This window comes from Astatotilapia calliptera, chromosome 23, assembly GCF_900246225.1.
Source record: "Astatotilapia calliptera chromosome 23, fAstCal1.2, whole genome shotgun sequence".
Classification (NCBI taxonomy): domain Eukaryota; kingdom Metazoa; phylum Chordata; class Actinopteri; order Cichliformes; family Cichlidae; genus Astatotilapia; species Astatotilapia calliptera.
In genome coordinates, this window is record NC_039323.1 from 8,784,755 (window position 1) to 8,804,438 (window position 19,684).

The 19,684-nt window shown below is 41.2% G+C and overlaps 1 protein-coding gene across 2 annotated transcripts in view; it reads left to right on the forward strand.

Annotated features, from left to right (window-relative positions):
• Nucleotides 1-13,251: 13,251 nt before the first annotated feature.
• The window catches only part of prdm5 (PR domain containing 5), a 47,674-nt gene continuing 41,241 nt past the window's right edge, over nucleotides 13,252-19,684 (forward strand). Inside the window, exons 1-4 of one of the 2 annotated variants that reach the window (XM_026159325.1) lie at nucleotides 13,252-13,570; nucleotides 14,285-14,368; nucleotides 16,810-16,932; nucleotides 19,470-19,635. In XM_026159325.1, coding sequence (XP_026015110.1) covers nucleotides 13,472-13,570; nucleotides 14,285-14,368; nucleotides 16,810-16,932; nucleotides 19,470-19,635 — 472 coding nt within the window. In that variant the 5' untranslated portion in view covers nucleotides 13,252-13,471. The remainder of the gene's footprint in view (nucleotides 13,571-14,284; nucleotides 14,369-16,809; nucleotides 16,933-19,469; nucleotides 19,636-19,684) is intronic. The other variant, XM_026159323.1, reaches the window with a different exon arrangement.

Consider the following 19,684-nt stretch of genomic DNA (forward strand, 5'->3'; position numbering starts at 1 on the left):
CTGCTCACATTACCATACATATGACATATAATAGATATGATATATCTGGTGTTTCATCTTATGTTCTTTTTTAATGAGAACAGAATATCTATGGTGTAACCGAAAGCTGCCTTAATGGCCAAATTCCACCCTTCCATAGAAATACTTGGCCTTACAGCAAAAGGTTTTCCCTTTAGCATCAAGTAATCTCCCAAAGATCTACTTCAAATAATGTCAATGCAAGGTTTATGCATATCATGACAAATTTAACCTTCTAATGTCCAATGACACCCGTTTTTGCATTTCAAACACAAATAGCCTGCAGTCTAACTCTTGGTCTGCTACTAAACATTTTTCCTAAGACATCAACATGAACACAAGAATGTTTTCGGTGAATCATAAATAAAAAACAGCCTCTGCTAATTTTGAGTCGGATTTTGCCACCTGACTTTCTGTCGCTCTGTTTTTCATTTATAGTCAAATCAATCTGAAAATAAACATGATTTAAACCAAATATGCCAGAAAGAAACAAACAGGATAGCCTTTTTGTGTCAGTTTAATCGGACAGTTTCTTACTACAACAAGTTTATGGAACTGAAATGAATGATTCAGATTGACTGTAGCTCTGCTACTGCAGCACTGATTTTGTCAAGATTAAAAATATCAAAGAATATAAACCCAAAAGTGGTGACGTCAACAAACTAACAAACTAATTACAATAGTAATTAGCTACAATAATACACTCAACAAAAATATAAACGCAACACCTTTGTTACTGCTCCCATTCCCCATGGGATGGACGTAGAGACCTAGAATTCATTCCAGATACACAATATAACCATCCCTCCCAAACAGTGGTCACAAATCAGTCCAAATGTGTGGTAGTGGGCACATCTGCTATATTGAGATAATCCATCCCACCTCACAGGTGTGCCACATCAGGATGCTGATCTGACATCATGAGTAGTGCACAGGTGTACCTCAGACTGCCCACAACAAAAGGCCACCCTGGAATGTGCAGTTTTGTGTCACAGCAAAATGCCACAGATGCCACAAGCAATGAGGGAGCGTGCAATTGGCATGCTGACAGCAGGAATGTCAACCAGATCTGTCGCCCGTGCATTGAATGTTCATTTCTCAACCATAAGCCGTCTCCACAGGCGTTTCCGAGAATATGGCAGCACATCCAACCGGCCTCACAACCGCAGACCTCGTGTAACCACACCAGCCCAGGACCTCCACATCCAGCAGGTTCACCTCCAAGATCGTCTGAGACCAGCCACCCAGACAGCTGCTGGAACAATTGGTTTGCACAACCAAACAATTTCTGCACAAACTGTCAGAAACCGTCTCAGGGACGCTCAACTGCATGCCCGTCGTCCTCATCGGGGTCTTGACCTGACTCCAGCTCGTCGCCGTAACAGACTTGTGTGGGCAAATGCTCACATTCGATGGCGTCTGGCACGTTGGAGAGGTGTGCGCTTCACGGATGAATCATGGTTCACATTGTTCAGGGCAGATGGCAGCTGAGAATGTCCCAGTTCTTGCATGGCCAGCATACTCACCGGACATGTCACCCATTGAGCATGTTCGGGATGTGCTTGACCGGCGTATACGACAGCGTGTACCAGTTCCCACGAATATCCAACAACCTCGCACAGCCATTGAAGTGGAGTGGACCAACATTCCACAGGCCACAATTGACAATCTGATAGACTCCATGCGACGATGTGTTGCACTGCATGAGGCAAATAGTGGTCACACCAGATACTGACCGGTTCTGGGTCCCCAGACCCCCAATAGCGCAAAAAACTGCACATTCCAGGGTGGCCTTTTGTTGTGGGCAGTCTGAGGTACACCTGTGCACTACTCATGATGTCAGATCAGCATCCTGATGTGGCACACCTGTGAGATGGGATGGATTATCTCAATATAGCAGATGTGCCCACTACCACACATTTGGACTGATTTGTTTTTTCTAAAGCATATAGTTAGGGCTGGACCAGGTGACCCTGAATCCTCCCTTTGTTATGCTGCAATAGATGTAGGCTGCCGGGGGATTCCCATGATGCATTGAGTTTTTCCTTTCCAGTCACCTTTCTCACTCACTATGTATTAATAGACCTCTCTGCATTGAATCATATCTGTTATTAACCTCTGTCTCTCTTCCACAGCATGTCTTTATCCTGTCTTCCTTCTCTCACCCCAACCGGTCGCAGCAGATGGCCGCCCCTCCCTGAGCCTGGTTCTGCCGGAGGTTTCTTCCTGTTAAAAGGGAGTTTTTCCTTCCCACTGTCGCCAAAGTGCTTGCTCATAGGGGGTCATATGATTGTTGGGTTTTTCTCTGTATCTATGAAGCGCCTTGAGGCGACTTTTGTTGTGATTTGGCGCTATATAAATAAAATTGAATTGAATTGAATTGAATTGAATTTGTGACCACTGTTTGGGAGGGATGGTTATATTGTGTATCTGGAATGAATTTTAGGTCTCTACGTCCATCCCATGGGGAATGGGAGTAGTAACAAAGGTGTTGCGTTTATATTTTTGTTGAGTGTAGCTATCAAAAATTAGCCACTTATCGCTAATAGTCAAACCAAGTAACTCTGTGAACGTAATCTTGATTATATTTAAGTGGGGAAAAATGCCTTGCTCTAAAGCAAAATAAACATAAATACAATCATCAGAATCCTACTCTGGACTTCGCACTTTCCAAATGGTTTTAACTACACTATAAACATAGTGACACTGAACAGGCCACCCTCTATGAAGCAATGTCGCTGTTCATTTCCACTTATTTTTTTAAGTGCTTACACTCAAAATCCAGGCTTCAAATTCGAGGGACTTGGTGCAATAGTATTTAGTCAATAGACACATTTAATCACAAACAAGCAAAGAGAAAAGCCAGACGCACATGCATGACCATATCTACATGTACTGAGTAGTCTTAGATGAGTGGAAATGGCGCCTCTGTTGAGGCCAAGAAAAGCAACTGTTGTTTGAGAATTGCCATGTTTCCATCACGACCCTGATTGTGGGTAGCTGCACTCCAATTCATCAACACAGTTCACTGTCAATCAAGTGCTCCTGGTGGAGTGAGGCTCCACCTGGCTTCCATTAACCTGCCATTACCCCGAAATAATGTAAAGGAGCTTCCAGAGAGCTATGGGACTGTCATAGATATCCCTGTAAACTGCCACTAATAAAGCTGGCCAGCTCTGCTCAAATGTTATCCTACATGTGTGAATAATATCTGCTGTGTGCTAAAAAAAAAAAAAAAGTCCTCGTCTTTGGTCCACCCAAGAGGTTTAAGATGGAAAGAAATATACAGACACTTCTATTTTTCTAACATCTTTCAGGAGATCTCCTCACAAACACTCATGCAAACATGAACATACAGAGAAACCTCTATCCTAGAGCTAACCATCTGCAGGGCTTCCCGTGTTTATCTTTTGCGTGGAATCGAGTGCAGCGCTTTGATGTATGAGTTTTGTATATATGTGTGTACATGAGTAGGACGAGGAGTGGAGACAGACATGTAGGGCCTGGATAAGTGGTGTAGTAATGACAGCAGTGCACGGAAGAGCTGGCTCTGATTCTGGGGCTTATGTGAAGTGATCAGTGTATGGAATAAAACAAATAATCTGTACATAACACCTCAATTAAACTGTGGCTGGAAATGTCATAAAATGTTAGTTGCGCCCATAGAGCCAGATGTTTGAGCTCAAAGGCTTTTGATGTCTCTTATCAAACATTTTAAACAAAGAGCTTAATTTAAAAAATAATCCAGCCGTCCATTTTCCATCCATTTTCTTCCACTTACCCAATTCAGGATCACGGGGGGGCTGAAGCCTATCCCAGCTGTCATGGGATAAAAGGCGGGGTACACCCTGGACAGGCCACCAGTCCATCATAGCACTGGAATATTATATTGCTGGTAATTTTCTGGTGGCTTAGGCGCTTTATGTGGCACAAAAAAGAAATCCTGTATGGAGGAAAAATGAACCCTCCTACTGTGTTCAAGTCAAAACTGACCTATTTTAATTTGAAATATTTCATAAATATTATCCTTTGAAAACAGTGATGACATAAAATAGATGGCTGTCGCCAGAGCCATCATCCATCATCCATCCATCACCATATTGTTTTAGCCACCATATTTGGACGAGAGGGTGGAATTCAAAGGCATCAGCCAATAACCTGCATCAATAAGCTGTAGCACCAACAGCATGAATTCAGTGGAGAGGTCCAGCTGAATAACTGATTTGTGGAACGGAGGCCTAGCAGACAGAAATCAGCTACAGTGGCCTGCGCATAATCCATTTGGATACATTCAGTATCCAGATAGATGAGAAATAACAAAAGTCATCCACCATACTGCTGCTTTGAAGGGGGAAGCTATCCATATAGAAGAGTCTATGGAGTCTACGGAGAAGAACTTGTTTTTGGAGCCAGCCTAAAGTGACAGTTAAAGAAACTGCAATTTTTGGTTCCTTCACCCCAACGGTTGTCCCTTACTTTTCACTAAGACATCTAGCTAGTGGCCGAGCCTCTGGAAATTAAAGCAACAGTCACAAAGGGAACCACTTTTCACTGGGAAAATGCAAAAATTAGTGTTCCTCAGATGATAAGTGGGTAACTGTAGGAGGTTGTTTGCTAGTCGCAAGCAAACCTCCTGCAGTCGTCCTGCTTGTTGCAAAGAGGTGTATGGTACCACACCTAAAATATCCCAACTTGATCTGAGGTTGCACAGTTTGAAAGTTGGGCTTTTTAAAATGACTTGTTTTCAGCTTCAAACTTTTACTTTGAAAGCAAACATTCTTTTCAAGTTTAACTCATGCTTGGTGGTTAGCGAGTGTGTGCAGGCATGCCAATATCTTCTCTAAATACTGTGAGCAAGCTTGGCAATATGCTAGCAACCAAAGCATTCACACGGAGGGTTTTGTACATTGCCAGGTGGGGTCGCCAACCAGTCTTTATGCCTCTGTGACTGGAGTCTAGGTCTTCTTTCGTCTGTTTTATCGTAGTTACAGAGAATACAGAGCTAGGTTCTTCTTATAGCTAGCTAAAGACCCATAGTTTGTGGCAGTGGTATCACTCAGTGAGTCTAATGAACGTCTCTTTCGCAGAAATCAAAAACGCCATTTTTGAAACCTGGCATTGAGAAAAATGGCAACACTGTGGTCTCTGAGTCTGTCAAAAGCCATTTGCATAGCAGCAGGTACACCATCGACTTGACTTCCTCCATTGTTGTGGTGTTCATGTTGCACAAATGATGTCACAGAAATATCGGCTAATTGCCACGCACATTAAGTGGAACTTAATTGTAATGGAAAACAACATAAACCGAGTCGAGTCACGTCAAATCAACCAGGTACTAGTGGAAAAGGGCTTTATGTGTTCACCCAACTTAGATCTAAGAAGCCCTTCTCACTTTTACAGGGCAGTGTACCATCAAAAGGAATTTTAAGCTAAAATTGTTTCTTAATCAAAACTAAAAATTGTAAAAATACCTTTACCCAAAATGATTATTTAACTGCCAGTCTAACTAGCTAGCAGTTGCTAGCAGCATGATAAATAAAACTGCCTCCTAGAGTTTTAAAGCTCACCAGTGACCATTGTTAAGGACTTTACACACAAGACGCATAAAATTCATGTGAAAATTTTGCATGTTAGAAATATCTTTTGAACTCACCTAATCTTAACGCAGCCATTCGCACCGACTCTGGAATTTTGTTGGATGAATTTGCAGCATTTATTTTTCAGATTTTTTGCATGAAAATAAACAGATCTGACCAATCAGATCTTTTTGAAGATTAATTTAACAACTGAGTCAGCGATTATTTATCGCCACTCTAATGAATAATTTAACCTCATTCTCAACAAGAAACGCAAAAAGATTATTTTAAAAGAATTTCAACTGCTGTTAAAGTAGTGTAACATTTCAGCAGATGCAGAGGCCTAAGAAAAGAAACGTTTGTACTGTTAAACTGAGCAAGCCAATGTAATGTCACAGATGTGCTTTGTAGTCCTATAGCTGTTAATTTGTTGCAGAATTTCCATCACCCTCTCTTCAGGGAGGTTTCAGGAGTTGGCATTTGTGCGAGCGTTTTGTGTAAGTGTGCATGAATGCACTTGCTGCTCAACTTAGAGCTGAGTGACACTTTTGGACAGAGATCGTGAAAAGAGAGTCGAGGCTCGAACAGAATCCAAACAGAGACAGACAGCAACCAGACGGGCACGCTGGGGGGGCTTTGACTCCAGCTTCTGTTGTAGAGAAAAGTAGGGAAACACTGTTTTGTGTAAACTCAATAGCAAAGTGAATGAAGGGCTTCTGCTATCTATTGGGTTGGTACTATACTTGTGGGTGGTTAAATTAAATGATTCAGTTTCACACTGGTGCAATGTGCTGCAAATCACCAAAGTAAACAGTGTGAAATGAAATTATAATGCTTGAAAACTTGACACATGCACACAGAGGGAACCCCTTCTAGGGACTAAAGAGGCATAGACCATGATGAAAATGATTCCACTTCAGCTGTTCCAGGGATAGATCATTACCAAGGCTCAGGTCCAAACCAGCTCTACATAGCTCTGATTTAGCAGAGGGCCAGGCAAAAAAATCGGAGGCTTCCTTCCAAACCCATCCTGACCGAGAGCCCATTCCCAGGAAGGGTGGAGAGGGACCAGTGGCCCTCGGGCATTACTCGTCTCAGCCGATCTCCATTAGGATAACTCAAGCAGTGAAAAAACACAATGACTGGCTCCTGAATATGACTTTCATTTAACTCCACCATGTACTTAACTGTAAGGTCAATTTTATTATCGTACACAGAAAAACAATCCTCAACACATGATACGCATTTGAGGATGAGGAAACTGTTATGGTGCTGATTCATCTGCACTTGAGGGAGATATGTGTGTGTGTGGGGGGGCATGTGTGTGTGCGGATGTGTTTATATATTAACACTGTGCACATGCAAGGCCATGTGTGTTTGTGTACTCACTGCCATCGGTCCCTCTTGCCTGCATGGGGGTGGTCCCTAAGCTCTCTTGTGCTCATGAAATCACTTCTAAGTGCCTGTAATTTCTCACGCTTCATCAGTACTGTAATTTCAAAAGGCTCCCTCTGAAGACCCTCCTTTAGCGGCGACCTGGGGTTGTCAAATGAAAACATCATTTATCCAGTGACCTCGGAGCTTCAGGAAATGGTTTGCTGGCTATTCAACGACAGCCTTGAAATAGGGAGCTGTGGTAAGGAACTGTGGGGGTTTGTGAAACATGAAACAAAAGGTGGTCTGGCCCCTAAATCTACAGTATCAGGTTTGAGAGATTTCAGAAAAATGCACCCATCCATTTGGAAAATCTTGTGTGGAACCATTTGTATGTTTGCCAAACTGAGGCTTTTTCCCCAGTGAAAATATTTACTTAGAAAAAAAGGAATGCTGAGAGTATTTATTTCAATGCAGTGCTTTCCTTCACTGTGCCCTAAATGTGGTTTCTGTAGTTTTTGGCCTTCAGAGTCTCAACCAGCAGCACAGCAATGAGTGGCTCAGTTCCAGGGCTGGGTACGTTCACGTTCAAAGGGAATGTCCTATGGCGAATCTAACCCTCTCTTTTGGCAGTATTTTTTTTTTTAAAGTCCCCCCCGTTTTGCATTGTTTTCTCATAGCTTTAATCTTGCAAGGCATGTTGGTTAAACGGGTTGGTCCATCATTTATCGTGTGTTGGTGATTTTCCTCCAGCATTTTCATAACTGACCTGTCCTGTTGCTGTAATGACACAACTTTGCAACTTTAAAGAAACAGGCCGAGGAAATGTAGACGAGGAAGTTTGGTGTTAAGTTAGGTCTGGCAGAATGACGGAACAAAGTCATCCTGAGGAACAGGCTGTGGTGGAGGAATTGATCTATTTCACTTGGAAGACACTTTTTGTTTGACTTTTTTGTAATTTAGTTGGATTATTTATTTATTTTTCATCTTTTGTTTCAGCTTTTAGTTGAAATGAACTGGTTAAGATTAGGACCTGACCATTGTTTGGATTAAACTATGCCTTTTCACAAAAATCATTTGTTGTTAGAAAAACAAAAAAACCCCAGCTATAACTGAGTGAAGCTCAGCCATAATCCCAGCAGATCAGCTGATCTCGGTAACCCACAGTTTCTACACATCTGCAGCCTACTTCAGCAGAGAGATTTCTTGTGTGCGTGCTACTGTTTAACTTGAAGCTCTGCTGTGATGCCTTACTGAGCTGCTAGCATGTCTGTGGAGTCCTGAGCAATTTTCCCATATGAACTAAAGGTGGTGTTTGTCTTCAATCAGGTCAGGATATTGTTAATATTTCTTATATTAAGCATACAACAATAGATCTGGACTGGATGTGTAGTGGCGAATTTCTGTCCCAAGCTTTGAAAAAATAATTCTTTCACTTCTTAATATGAGCTGTCCAGATTTATTTCTAACTTGTACATACAAACAAACGATATCACGGTCAATAAACTATTTGCTGCTACAGCGCACATTTCCATTACCGTCCTGGCTCATTCTAACCTGCTACCACACATGCGCTGTGCATATATTCTCTAACCACATATTATACAAAATCATACATGTAACATAATAACTGAAACAGTATCAAAAATATTTCTCTGTAGATTGGCTCTAACATTTCCAGCCCCCTCATTGGAGGGCGTCAAGACTGACAGTTAGCGAACACTTACAAAAGAGCCAAATAACGTTAACACTTCCGGTATCACACAAAATATTTCTCTATAGATTGGCTCTAACAGGATGTGTTCTCACTGAAATACTGTTTTTGGTTTAGGGAAGGGTTGATTGTTAAACAGAGTGCAGAAGCTTCGAAAGATAACAGCCTCAAGCACATTGTGCATCCACTGAACACTTACCTGAACTCTTCTCAAATGAGTCCAAGAGTGGATTTGACTTTTGTATTTACCCATGCAGCACTTCTAGGTAAAGTCTAGAAAGATTTAGAGGTGTAGTGCATGTGTGAAATTGGCCTTCTCAGTGTAGTAGTAGTAGGCTAGCAATACAATGCTGTCCTTCGTTTTTGTGCTTAAAAACGCTGATGGAGCACATTTACGGACAGAGCCTGGCCAGTTTTTTTTAGACGACTTATTTAGCAAGTCACAAATATACCAAAAAGTAGTACAGATGACAAGTTTGACAGTTTTACTACTATTCATGCAAACTGCTGCCATCTTGAATTGTGAAGTTGGTGTTGGTGGGGCTTCTCCAACTTTCTGACTGGAACTCTGACCTGAGGGGTCAGAATTTAGTAGAGCATTGCAGGTTTATGCCTTGAAGAACTATCTGCACTTAATCTAGCTGATTTATGTCATTTTGCTTCATAGATGACTACAACTTCATGTCATCTGCATGACATCTAGGCACTGAACCCTGTGCAACTCCATGACTATTTTATTAAACGAGGACAACTTAAAATCTAACATGAAAAAATTCAATTTTCTCACATTTAGTAGTAAATGTTTTGAGATTCTTGCTTAGACCATGGGATTTTTGGATGATTCCAGTATGCCTAAACTTAGCTCAAGATACGCTAACACCAAAAATATTGAATTATCTGTACAGACCACCACAGACTCTCACTGATCCTAAAATAACGTAATGGTGTCCCTGCTTTCAGGGAAGACTCCTCTGCGAGCCTCTTTGTGTCTTCAATGCAGGTGTTGGGGATAACCAAGGGATCTTAGTGAAAGCCGAGTGAAAGTTAATGGGTTTGAGGGTCCTCAGAGGGCACAGAGGGAAAAAGGGGTCATGACATTTGATCGTCCTGCCCTGACAGGCCAAGGCACTGACAGAGAGGTCGGGGTTGGAGGGGGAGCAGAAATGTACCAAGAAGCACATGGGTGGGGCAGGCACGCACAAAGACCCTCTCAGTGCAGTGATCAGGCTTGTCACCCAAGTGTAACCCTCTCCTATGGCTTAACTCTCCGGAATACACTGGGAATATGACTCCAAGCCACTGATGAAAACATTTCGAATACAAAAGTGACCTGGGAGGAAAAAAATCCCTATTGAAGGACATGTTTATCCCCGTTTTGAAGCGCAAATCCTGTAAAAACAGCAGTCGAGACATTCAAGCGCACCAGCTCATTGACTCTGATGTAAACGCGTACATCATGATTCAGTCTTCTTCGTAGCCGTCTACCAACGCTTGTCATATGGACCAATCATGGAGCAGTTGGGCATAGAGCCACAACATAACAGGAAGCAAGTGGCATAAACACGGGCTATAAACACAGTAAACAAAACCAACAGAGCACTGACATGCTGCTGATTAAAAGGGTGAGACGTTTGCTGAAGAGGTGTTCAGAAAAAGAATGTACACAAACAGTCGGTGATTAGAGATGATACTAATCTCTCTCTGCAGGGCGAAAGTCAACAAATCAAGGTGAGGGGGAGATAAAAAAAAGAACATAATGGAGATAATGCGAGGTCTGTTACTTTCAGCGTTTCCACAGCACCATATTCAAGAGTTATGGTTGTTGTGAAACCACATCCAGTGTTGGCTGCTTGAACTGTTTGTCAGATAAAGAACAAAAGAAAAGTCATCTGGCATCACTTTAAAGAGCTTTAATTTCAAATGTCATGTATTCGCTTTACACTGATCCAGTCTGAAGTCCATTTTCTCAGCCTCCTCAAATAATAGTGATGCTATTCAACGTTGTTTTCTTTTTTGAGAAGTAAAGTTTTGACTTGCAGTCCATTTTAAATGAACATTTTTACAATTACATAGTTAAACCAGCACTTTAATAGGACAGTAATGCTGCTTTTACTGGAAAACAGAACCAATAAGATAATAATCCAATGTTCCCTTTGAGGAATAATGACTCACCGGCCACTTTATTAGGTACACACTGATAGTATATGGTTGTACCCTGGAACTACTGCAAACATTCATTTTGATCCAAATTGACGTGACAGTATCACACAGTTGCTGCAGACTTGTGGGTTGCACATCCATAATAGGACTCTCTCGTTCCACCACATCACAGAGGTACCGTTTTTGGATTGAAATCTGGTGACTAGAAGCCATTTGAGTACACTGAATTTATTGTCAATCACAAGAAACCATTTTTAGGTGATTTGAGCTGCTGGAGTTGGTACACTGTGGTCATAAACGGACGGACATGGTCATCAACAATACACAGATGGGCTGTAGCTGTAGATGCTCAGTCGACACTAAGGGAACCAAAGTTTGCCAAGAAAAGATTCCCCACACCATTACACCACCGCCAGCCTAAACTGTTGATACAAAGGAGGATGGATCCATGCTTTCATGTGGTTCACATGAAATTCTGGCCCTAACATCTGAAGGTCACAGCAGATATTGGCACTCAGCAGACAAGGCAATGTTTTTCCTCTTTCTATTGTCCAATTTTACTGAGCCCATGTGAACTGTAGCCTCAGTTTCTTTGTCTTTGCTGCTGTAGCCACATCTGCTTCAAGGTTCGACATGTTGTGCATTCAACCACAGGACGTTCAACGTCACTTAAATAACCCGTCTTCTCAATTCTGATATCAGTTTAAACTTAAGTGGGTTGTTTTGACTGTGTCTACATTCATAAATGCACACAACTGCTGCCACGTAATTGGCTAATTAGATATTTGCATTAATGAGCATTTAAAAACGAGCCAGTGAATGAAAAACATATCAAAAGAAATATAATCTGTTTGATTTGTAATTTATATATAACAGAAAGATGTGAATTAAACAGGCCAAACACATATGTACCATTATTTTGTTTTATTTCATTATTATAAAACAAAGGTTCAAAGACGTTGAGATTATGAAATGTTGGACATCATTTACCAACAATGGAAAACCATCATCCTCACTTGCAGGACACTGTCTACTTTGAAATAAATGTTTGGTTCACATGGTTGTTGAGCATTGTGGTTGAGTCTATAACAGACATCTAGAAATCTGTCTTAGCAGCCTGAGTTTGTTGGTAAACTGTGGTTTCTGGCCTGCTGTTAGGACTGTTTTAGACTGAAAGGGTCTGTCAGGCCTCTGGTCTTCTGCTTGTTGGTACAGTGTGGTTTCTGAATTACAGAACAGATATGTTCAAGCCAAAACACACAGAACATCACAATATTGTGAGGTTTCTGGGGTTAATGGAGAATGGAGTAATTGAGGGGGACTGTATTTCTGTGCTATGTGAAGTGCAGGATTGAAGTGTATTGCAACATTTTTCTATGTAATAACTAATCTCTGCGAGCTAACGGTAAGTAGTTTTAGTGATGATCAAACTGGCACATGAAGCTCCTACAGTCTACACAACAACTGCATTAGTGTAATATATTTTCTCATTGGATGGTATGTATGAATTCATTTCAGTCTTACTTAAATGGGCAAACAGATGCTCAATAACATATCCATCTAGTTACCCTTTATGGTAGTTACATTGTTACTAAGATCCAGCATTTGTATATAGAGAATACTCAGTGCTAAAATACAACTAAGTACATTTACTCAACTACACAAAATGACTCTGAAGTACTTCTCTTTTATATTACTTCTTTTTTTTTGGGTGGGAATTATTTCCCACCAAACAGTAACATCTGTTTTTTTTTTTTTACCTTATTCTTGCCATATAATACAGTGATAGTGCTGCAACCTCATATTTAGTCATGGCCAAAGATTCAAATAATGAGGTCAGTGTATGTATAAGTAATCCCTGAGAGCACAAAGCTCAAGCTTCAGTCTGCTCTTTCAGCGGTTGTTCTGGTCTTAGCTCTGATGATCTCAAAGAGAGTAGATATCACTCAAATTATTTAGGCGCATGAGTCCTACCCACCAGCTTTTCAAACCTTTTTCTTGCTAGTAATAGCCAATCAACAAAGTTGGCTCAAAGGTAAAACAGCTTGTACGATCTGAGGGACTGCACCAAGTATTGGTGTCAGATAACCACCGATTACTTTAACCTGGGAATCAGGAAAAACTACTGTTGTAATGTATAAGAATAAACATATAAATGTGGAAATGAGCATAAGATGTCCACTTAGAGTTAAAAATTTGCAGAACATTAAATAAAAGTATGGAAACTTTTATCTATTCCTAAAGCTAAAAGATTCATTAAACTAATCCATGAGCTCTTAATGGAGCCTTTCATTAAGTGAGCTGTCTTTATTAAATAATGTCATTACTTTCATTTCTGTAGCTCCTCTGATACTCCTGCACAACCATCGTCAGACTGGGTAAGCTGGGAGTGCAGGCTGAATGAAACAGGCAGCAGCATGTTGCTCGACAGAAAAGGTAGCTTCTGGTTACAAACTTTGGACCAATCAGGGCGCTGCTTCGCTTTCCTGCAGCAGGAGCAACAGAAGTTCAACCTGGACCCCTTCACGAAGAAACTATCTGCTCTAAATTCATACTGACAATGCCTTTTCACTTCCGCTGACATATCTGATAGCCAACTAATTGTCACCGAAGGAAACATTTCCGAGCGATGACAATGTTGGGCATGTATGTGCCAGACAGATTTTCCCTGAAGTCGTCAAAGGTCCAGGATGGAATCGGTCTATACACGGCGAGGCGAGTCAAAAAGGTTTGTAGTTTCTGACTCGGGCAACTTTGTAACCAGGTTTACACGCGGGAAAAGTTTCGTGTTGCTTTTTAAGAGACTCCTAGAGGTGTAGATACTTTTTTCTGTTCGCCTTTTCCCACTGATAGTCGCTGTCAAAATCTCAGCCAGAAGCCAAGGCGTCTGTGACGTGAAGTGCCACGTAGCTACAGTAACTCCGGCTGTTTCTCCGGGTTCACTTCACGTATTCCTGCCTGCAAAGAAGGCTCGTTCCGCGGATAGACATCCATGTTAAATCCAACGTAAAGATTTTAACTGTTCACGCCAATTAACTTATACATTCACATTCATGTCCCCCCACCCATTGTTGCCATATATGCAGAAAAGGAGGTGGGAATGTTGCGGAGGATGAGTGGGTTGAAGTGTCTGTACTGGGGATGTTTGGTCATTTAAATGTGTGGTAAAAGTTGCAGAGTGTGAACATGAATACAACAAGAAGAGCGGCACAATTTGACCACGCCCCCTGGGAAGTCAAAAGGAAAAATGTCCCGTACTGAGGGACACATGTACATGTCACATTAAACAGTAGGCGGGCCCACCATCCACCCAACACTCATCAGTGCAGAAATCATGTCCTCTGGGGTGTATTATTATGGTTTAATGTCATTCATTTTTGGCTGCCACTGTTTTCTTTAAAGGCATCGTGTTTGACAAGTGATCCCTCTGTTTGTGTTAAAGGGAGAAAAGTTTGGCCCCTTTGCTGGTGAGAAAAAGCTGCCCAGTGAGTTGGATGAAAGCTCGGACACCAGGCTGATGTGGGAGGTGAATGCGCTTCTTTTTTAAAAATTTAAAACCTCAGGGAATGGAAATGCTGAATCTTCAGCCAGTTTGACAGACATCCTTCAGACCAAGTAGTTTTAACTCCAGAGTTCCCACGACTGCACCTCTGATAGCAAAAACCAAACATGTAAAATGCTGTAACGTACCCGAATCTTTCCAATTACTACAACAGTGTTATTTCTGTGATGCTGCATAACACGACAGCTATAGCTACAAGCTATATTTCAGAATAAAATCTTATGTTTAATAAGAATTTAACAGATACCGCAATCCAATACCCTGTTCAAGATTAATCCGGTATTTCTCTGCATTTTGGCCTGTGATTTTTAACCATAATAATCAGGGTGTTGTGGTGTCTTGTTGTCATGTTTAAAATGTCTGTAAGAAGTCAGTGTTGGTCTTGTCACATGGTTTCATTTAAATTTCTGTTCAAAGTCCAAAGAGATACATTTGTCAAAAAATGTCACCACCCCTGACAATAAATAGTACCCAATCCTGCAGTCTCACAATGTCAAAGCATCATTCCAAAAAATCTTTCACTGGATTGGGATCAACTCCAAGTGTTAACCACATTGGGCCAAGACCAGTCTTTGGTGAAAATTTCATTCAAATCCATTTCTAACTGGATGAGTAATCTTGCAGTACTGTGCAAACATCTATAGCCAGCCCTCATTTCCTTATCCTTTGCTAGGAAATTTGGAAATGGGTGTAACAGTTTATTGAAACATGTGCAAACATACAAGGAAATACAGTATAAATAACAGTATATATTGCATATATACATTTTGTAAGTCAATATTTGTTATGCCTGCCCTCATTCATCATCACAGTCAGCACTCTCTGATTCATGACTGATAGTGTTGCACATCTTTTTAATCCAGGTATGCTTTTACTGTATTGAAAGTGTGTTTGGGATCACTGTCACGTGAAAAAATCAAGCTGTTGCCAATCACACTTAACAGATGGTACTGATGGTGTCAAAATCCATCAATTTTGACAAGATTCCCAATGCCACTGGGTGAAATGCAGCTCCAAACCATGACAGCCTCCATCCCGTTTTACAGATGGATGCAGACGCTCAGTGTTGTTCCTCTCTACTGACCTCCATAAATACTGATGATGATTTGAACCAAAAATTACAGGTTTGGATGCAGGTCTTGTGTAACTTGGCATACCTCAGTTTTTTCTCCCTGGTTCCCTTTACTAAGAATGGCTTCCTGACAGCCACGGTTCCACTGTGACCATTTCTGGTGATGCTTCAGTGAACAGTAGATGGATCAACTGAAGGGCCAGAGGCACCTCTCAGGTCCTTTGTCAGGTCTTTGCTGGATTTTTTTCTATTTCTTAAAGTCATTACTTTCAGATATTGCTTGTCTGATGCCTAACATGTCTTCTTTTATTCTCCACTTGTCCTATTTCCACATATTTTTTAAGGAAACACTGCAACCCATGCCAAGTTTTCAGCTAATAGCTCTTTGAGAGCTATTATTTGGTCCATAAAAACAATTTTATGTCTTTCAAACTGTGTTATATTTGGCTTTTCCCGCATAGATTCAACTAAAGCGCCTAAAGATGTAATTTAAACTTGGTTCTTTGCTTCTTTTAGTTATGTTGTAAGCTTTGTGCCTGTTTATGCTTGAATGAGTCAGTGTTTTAATGCTGACCAAACCAAACTAAACCAAAACATTCCTTTAAAAATGGTCACATACAAGGACTGGACTGAAAATGAGTGAAAAAGCAGCCAATGTTCAGATAAAAAGTTCAGAAAGTCTGTAGAACTATTTCTCAAGACCACTTTAAAGAATTACAAGAAAGTCTGGATCACTGGAAGCTAAATTTATAGAAAGGTGACTCAAGACTTTTTGCACAGTACTGTATAAAAAAGGAGACAAACTGAACCAATCAAATAACCGCTCTGGTGGAAGCAGCTAGTCAACTGTATTAAGACCAGTTTAACCATAAACAGCTGCAGCGGAGAAAACAGACACATAACAACTTTAAGAAACATGTTTTTGTGTAGCATTAATACAACTAAACACAGTAAATATTCTTATAAAAACCTGTATGACAATTCAATGCAAAAAAGCCCCAGATCAGTCCTTTATCACACGATGCAGCTGCTTGTGGGTCTGTCTGAGTACATTCTTGTTTTTTCTGTGATAAAGGAAACATTTAATTACGTTGCAGACAAATGAACCATAATGCCTGACTGAAAGTCAGTCTTATCTCGTCTTGTGTAGAAACGCTGTGATGTAGTTATCTGTAGCTGCCACACTGGTGTTCATATGTAAGGCCAGCACGCTTTGATGTACAGAAGACGAACCTTCAAAGAAGGCAATGAGAGCAGAAGAAGAAGAAAAAGAATCAGTTGTTCTCATCTGACAGCTCATGTCGTTGCTGTTTCTTTTTTTCCCCCTCTCTAGGTCCGTGGCAGTAAAGGAGATGTTCTGTATATTCTGGATGCGAGCAATCCCCGCTATGCCAACTGGCTGCGGTTTGTCCATCAGGCGCCTTCACAGGAGCAGAAGAACTTGGCAGCCATTCAGGTACATTTCCACTCTGCAGACAATGAATCCCTCAGACCTTCCTGAAAGAAAGAAAATGATAAATATTACAGACATCTGTCAAACCTCCAAACCCGAAGTTCGAAATTATGTAAATTATTTCAAATTTGATCTCAGAAAATACGGAAATCTTATTTTCTTCTGGAAAAAACCTTGAAAACAAGATCGAAATGACAGGCTTTTTTCAGCAGCTATTTATTGTTTTTGTTGTGTGAAAAATCACAGATGTGCATGCGAGATAAAGTAGTTGCAAAAGAGCAACGTTAGTAGAAAAAGCACGGGTAAGAAAAAAGTCTGGAGACCTACAAGCTGAACTGAAATGGAATACTGCTTGAAAATTGATTGTTTTTCTAATGATTAAAGGTTTAAGGCAAAAAGGGAAATTTCTGCCAAAAAAATTCAGAGTTCATTTATATTGCAAAACAAATTACTTTGGCTCGAAGTCTCTTTGTTGCCAGATGTTTAAACTGTTAAAGGCTGTTATTAACGTAAAAAGGACATTAAGTTGGAGAAAGAGAGAAGTGTATTTGTTTCTTTTCTCTGTTTTTATCCTTGGTGTCCTTAGGATTTATACATTTTTCTGGATTTTGTTGAGGGAATATTTTGCAGCTGCAAAATTCCTTTTCTTAATTTATTTCCAAGACCAGCTTTTATAAAGTTATTATATTGACAAATAATGTGTTAACTACAGTTATGCGGGAAATGAGAATCGGAAAATATGCAGAATTTTCCAAACGCACAATGTCGATTTTCACAGTCTTGTGAATACAGTATAGTGGATATGGGAAAGTTCAGCTTCTGCGCTTCTATGTGAAAGATGAAAAGAGGTTATCCGCTCATCTTGGGAGAAAAATGAAAGTCCAAGGAAGAGAAGATGAACATTTGAGGTCTGAGGGTCAAGTTGCTGCCATTAATAGTTGAATACACGGAGTGATCGGTCTTTTAAAGGTCACACATGTGAGTTAAATCTCTGTGTTTCATCAACGGTGACATTTATTGTGTAGCTTTCATCCTCTTAATCGTTATTTATGTATATTTAGGGTCCCATAGTTAAAAACCAAATGACAGTTTGATTTTATTAACATGACCTTTAAGGCAGGGAAGTGAATGACAATATTTTTAAGAGTTTCACCGTTTGACCTGTGGCCTCAATCAAGCATTAACAGACTGCTGTCAGGGTGTAATAAGTTCAGCTAGCCTTACCGCAGAAGGTTAAAACTGTTAGCAACTGACTTTAATTTTTAATTTTTTAATTTTTAATTTTTAATTTTTAATTTTTAATTTTTAATTTTTAATTTTTAATTTTTTATGTGTCCCGTTTGGATCTTTAGCCATCAGAATTGTTGTCTTAAGGCCAAGAAAGATGCCAAGCGGATTTATTTTACCAAGTGGATCATCATGGCCTTGCCATATTGGTCCATTTGATTGACCTTTATTATAATTATGAATTTATTTTATTTTCGGTTGCTACAAACGGGACAGACATGACTGGGGGATAGGACAGGGAGAAAGAATGAAAGAAAGAGAGGGAGAGAAAGCAAACCAAAGGGGAGAAGAGACTGTGAGAAAGGGGGGAAGAAAGAAAGAAAAACAAACAAAACACCTGGATCACCTGTATGGAGAAAAAAAAAAAACAGAAGAGAAAGCAAACCAAAAAAAGAGCAACATAATAAAAAAAGCAGCACCATCACAATAAACTAGCTAGCAGTAGATAACAGTAGATACTAAATATTAAACGATATTATGCAGCACGCAAGATAAACAGCGCACAATGTGCTTTGAGGCAGCAGCCAAGAAAGCTGTAGTCCGCGTCTGTGAACACCCGTCTGTACACCTGTGTGCATACCTGTGTGGATCAGCATGCTTGTATTCCAAAGGTTTCTCCATGTAACGATCTGCTAGGGAGTGTGGGGAGCCATAGCCCCGTCCACCAGGGTATGAAGCTCCCCCGCTGACCCCAGTAGGCACCCCCACACTCTGGAACCCACCAGGGCAAGGGGGCCCAGGCCCATCCGGACCGGGGCCCGCAGCAGCAGCACCGCCCAGCCCCACAGAGTCCGGGGCAGCCCACCTGACTCCACCCCAGAGAAAACTGCACCCACCCCATCATCCAACCATCTCCCAAACTACACAAGACAATAGACACCCAGGTTGAGTTCATTCTCCACCTCTCCTATATCTCTCCCCCCACCTGCAGAGTGAGCTCCTGTAGTGAGGAGACCACCTGCAAAGATATAACAACCTCCCCACCAGTTAGAGAGCCCCCTAGTTGGGCCGATGCACCAGAGGTCCCCTGCACCCACCCGCCCACTGCTCTGGCGACACAACAGCCAGGACCCAAGCCCCCAAGGCCCGGCCAGCACCCCAGACCAGGGGGCGGAGCACCCCCAGACCCCCAAGCCTCCACGCCCGTCCCGGACCCCCCCAGGGGCAGCCAGGCTTAATTTTTTATTTTTACATTGTTAAATATATCGAGTCACGTTCAGCCAATGTTCAGGCTGTGTTTGTGTTTTTTTTAGGACGGGGAGAACATCTTCTACCTGGCTGTGGATGACATAGAGACAGACACGGAGCTCCTGATAGGCTACCTGGACAGTGATATGGAAGAGGAGGAAGAAGAAGAGGAAGAGGATATTAAAGATGAAGATGAGAACAGTAAAGAGGCCAAGCACCTTGTAGAAATGGGTACAGTGGAATGTTTTAGTTTGCCTTCTTATGTATACACATTTACAGG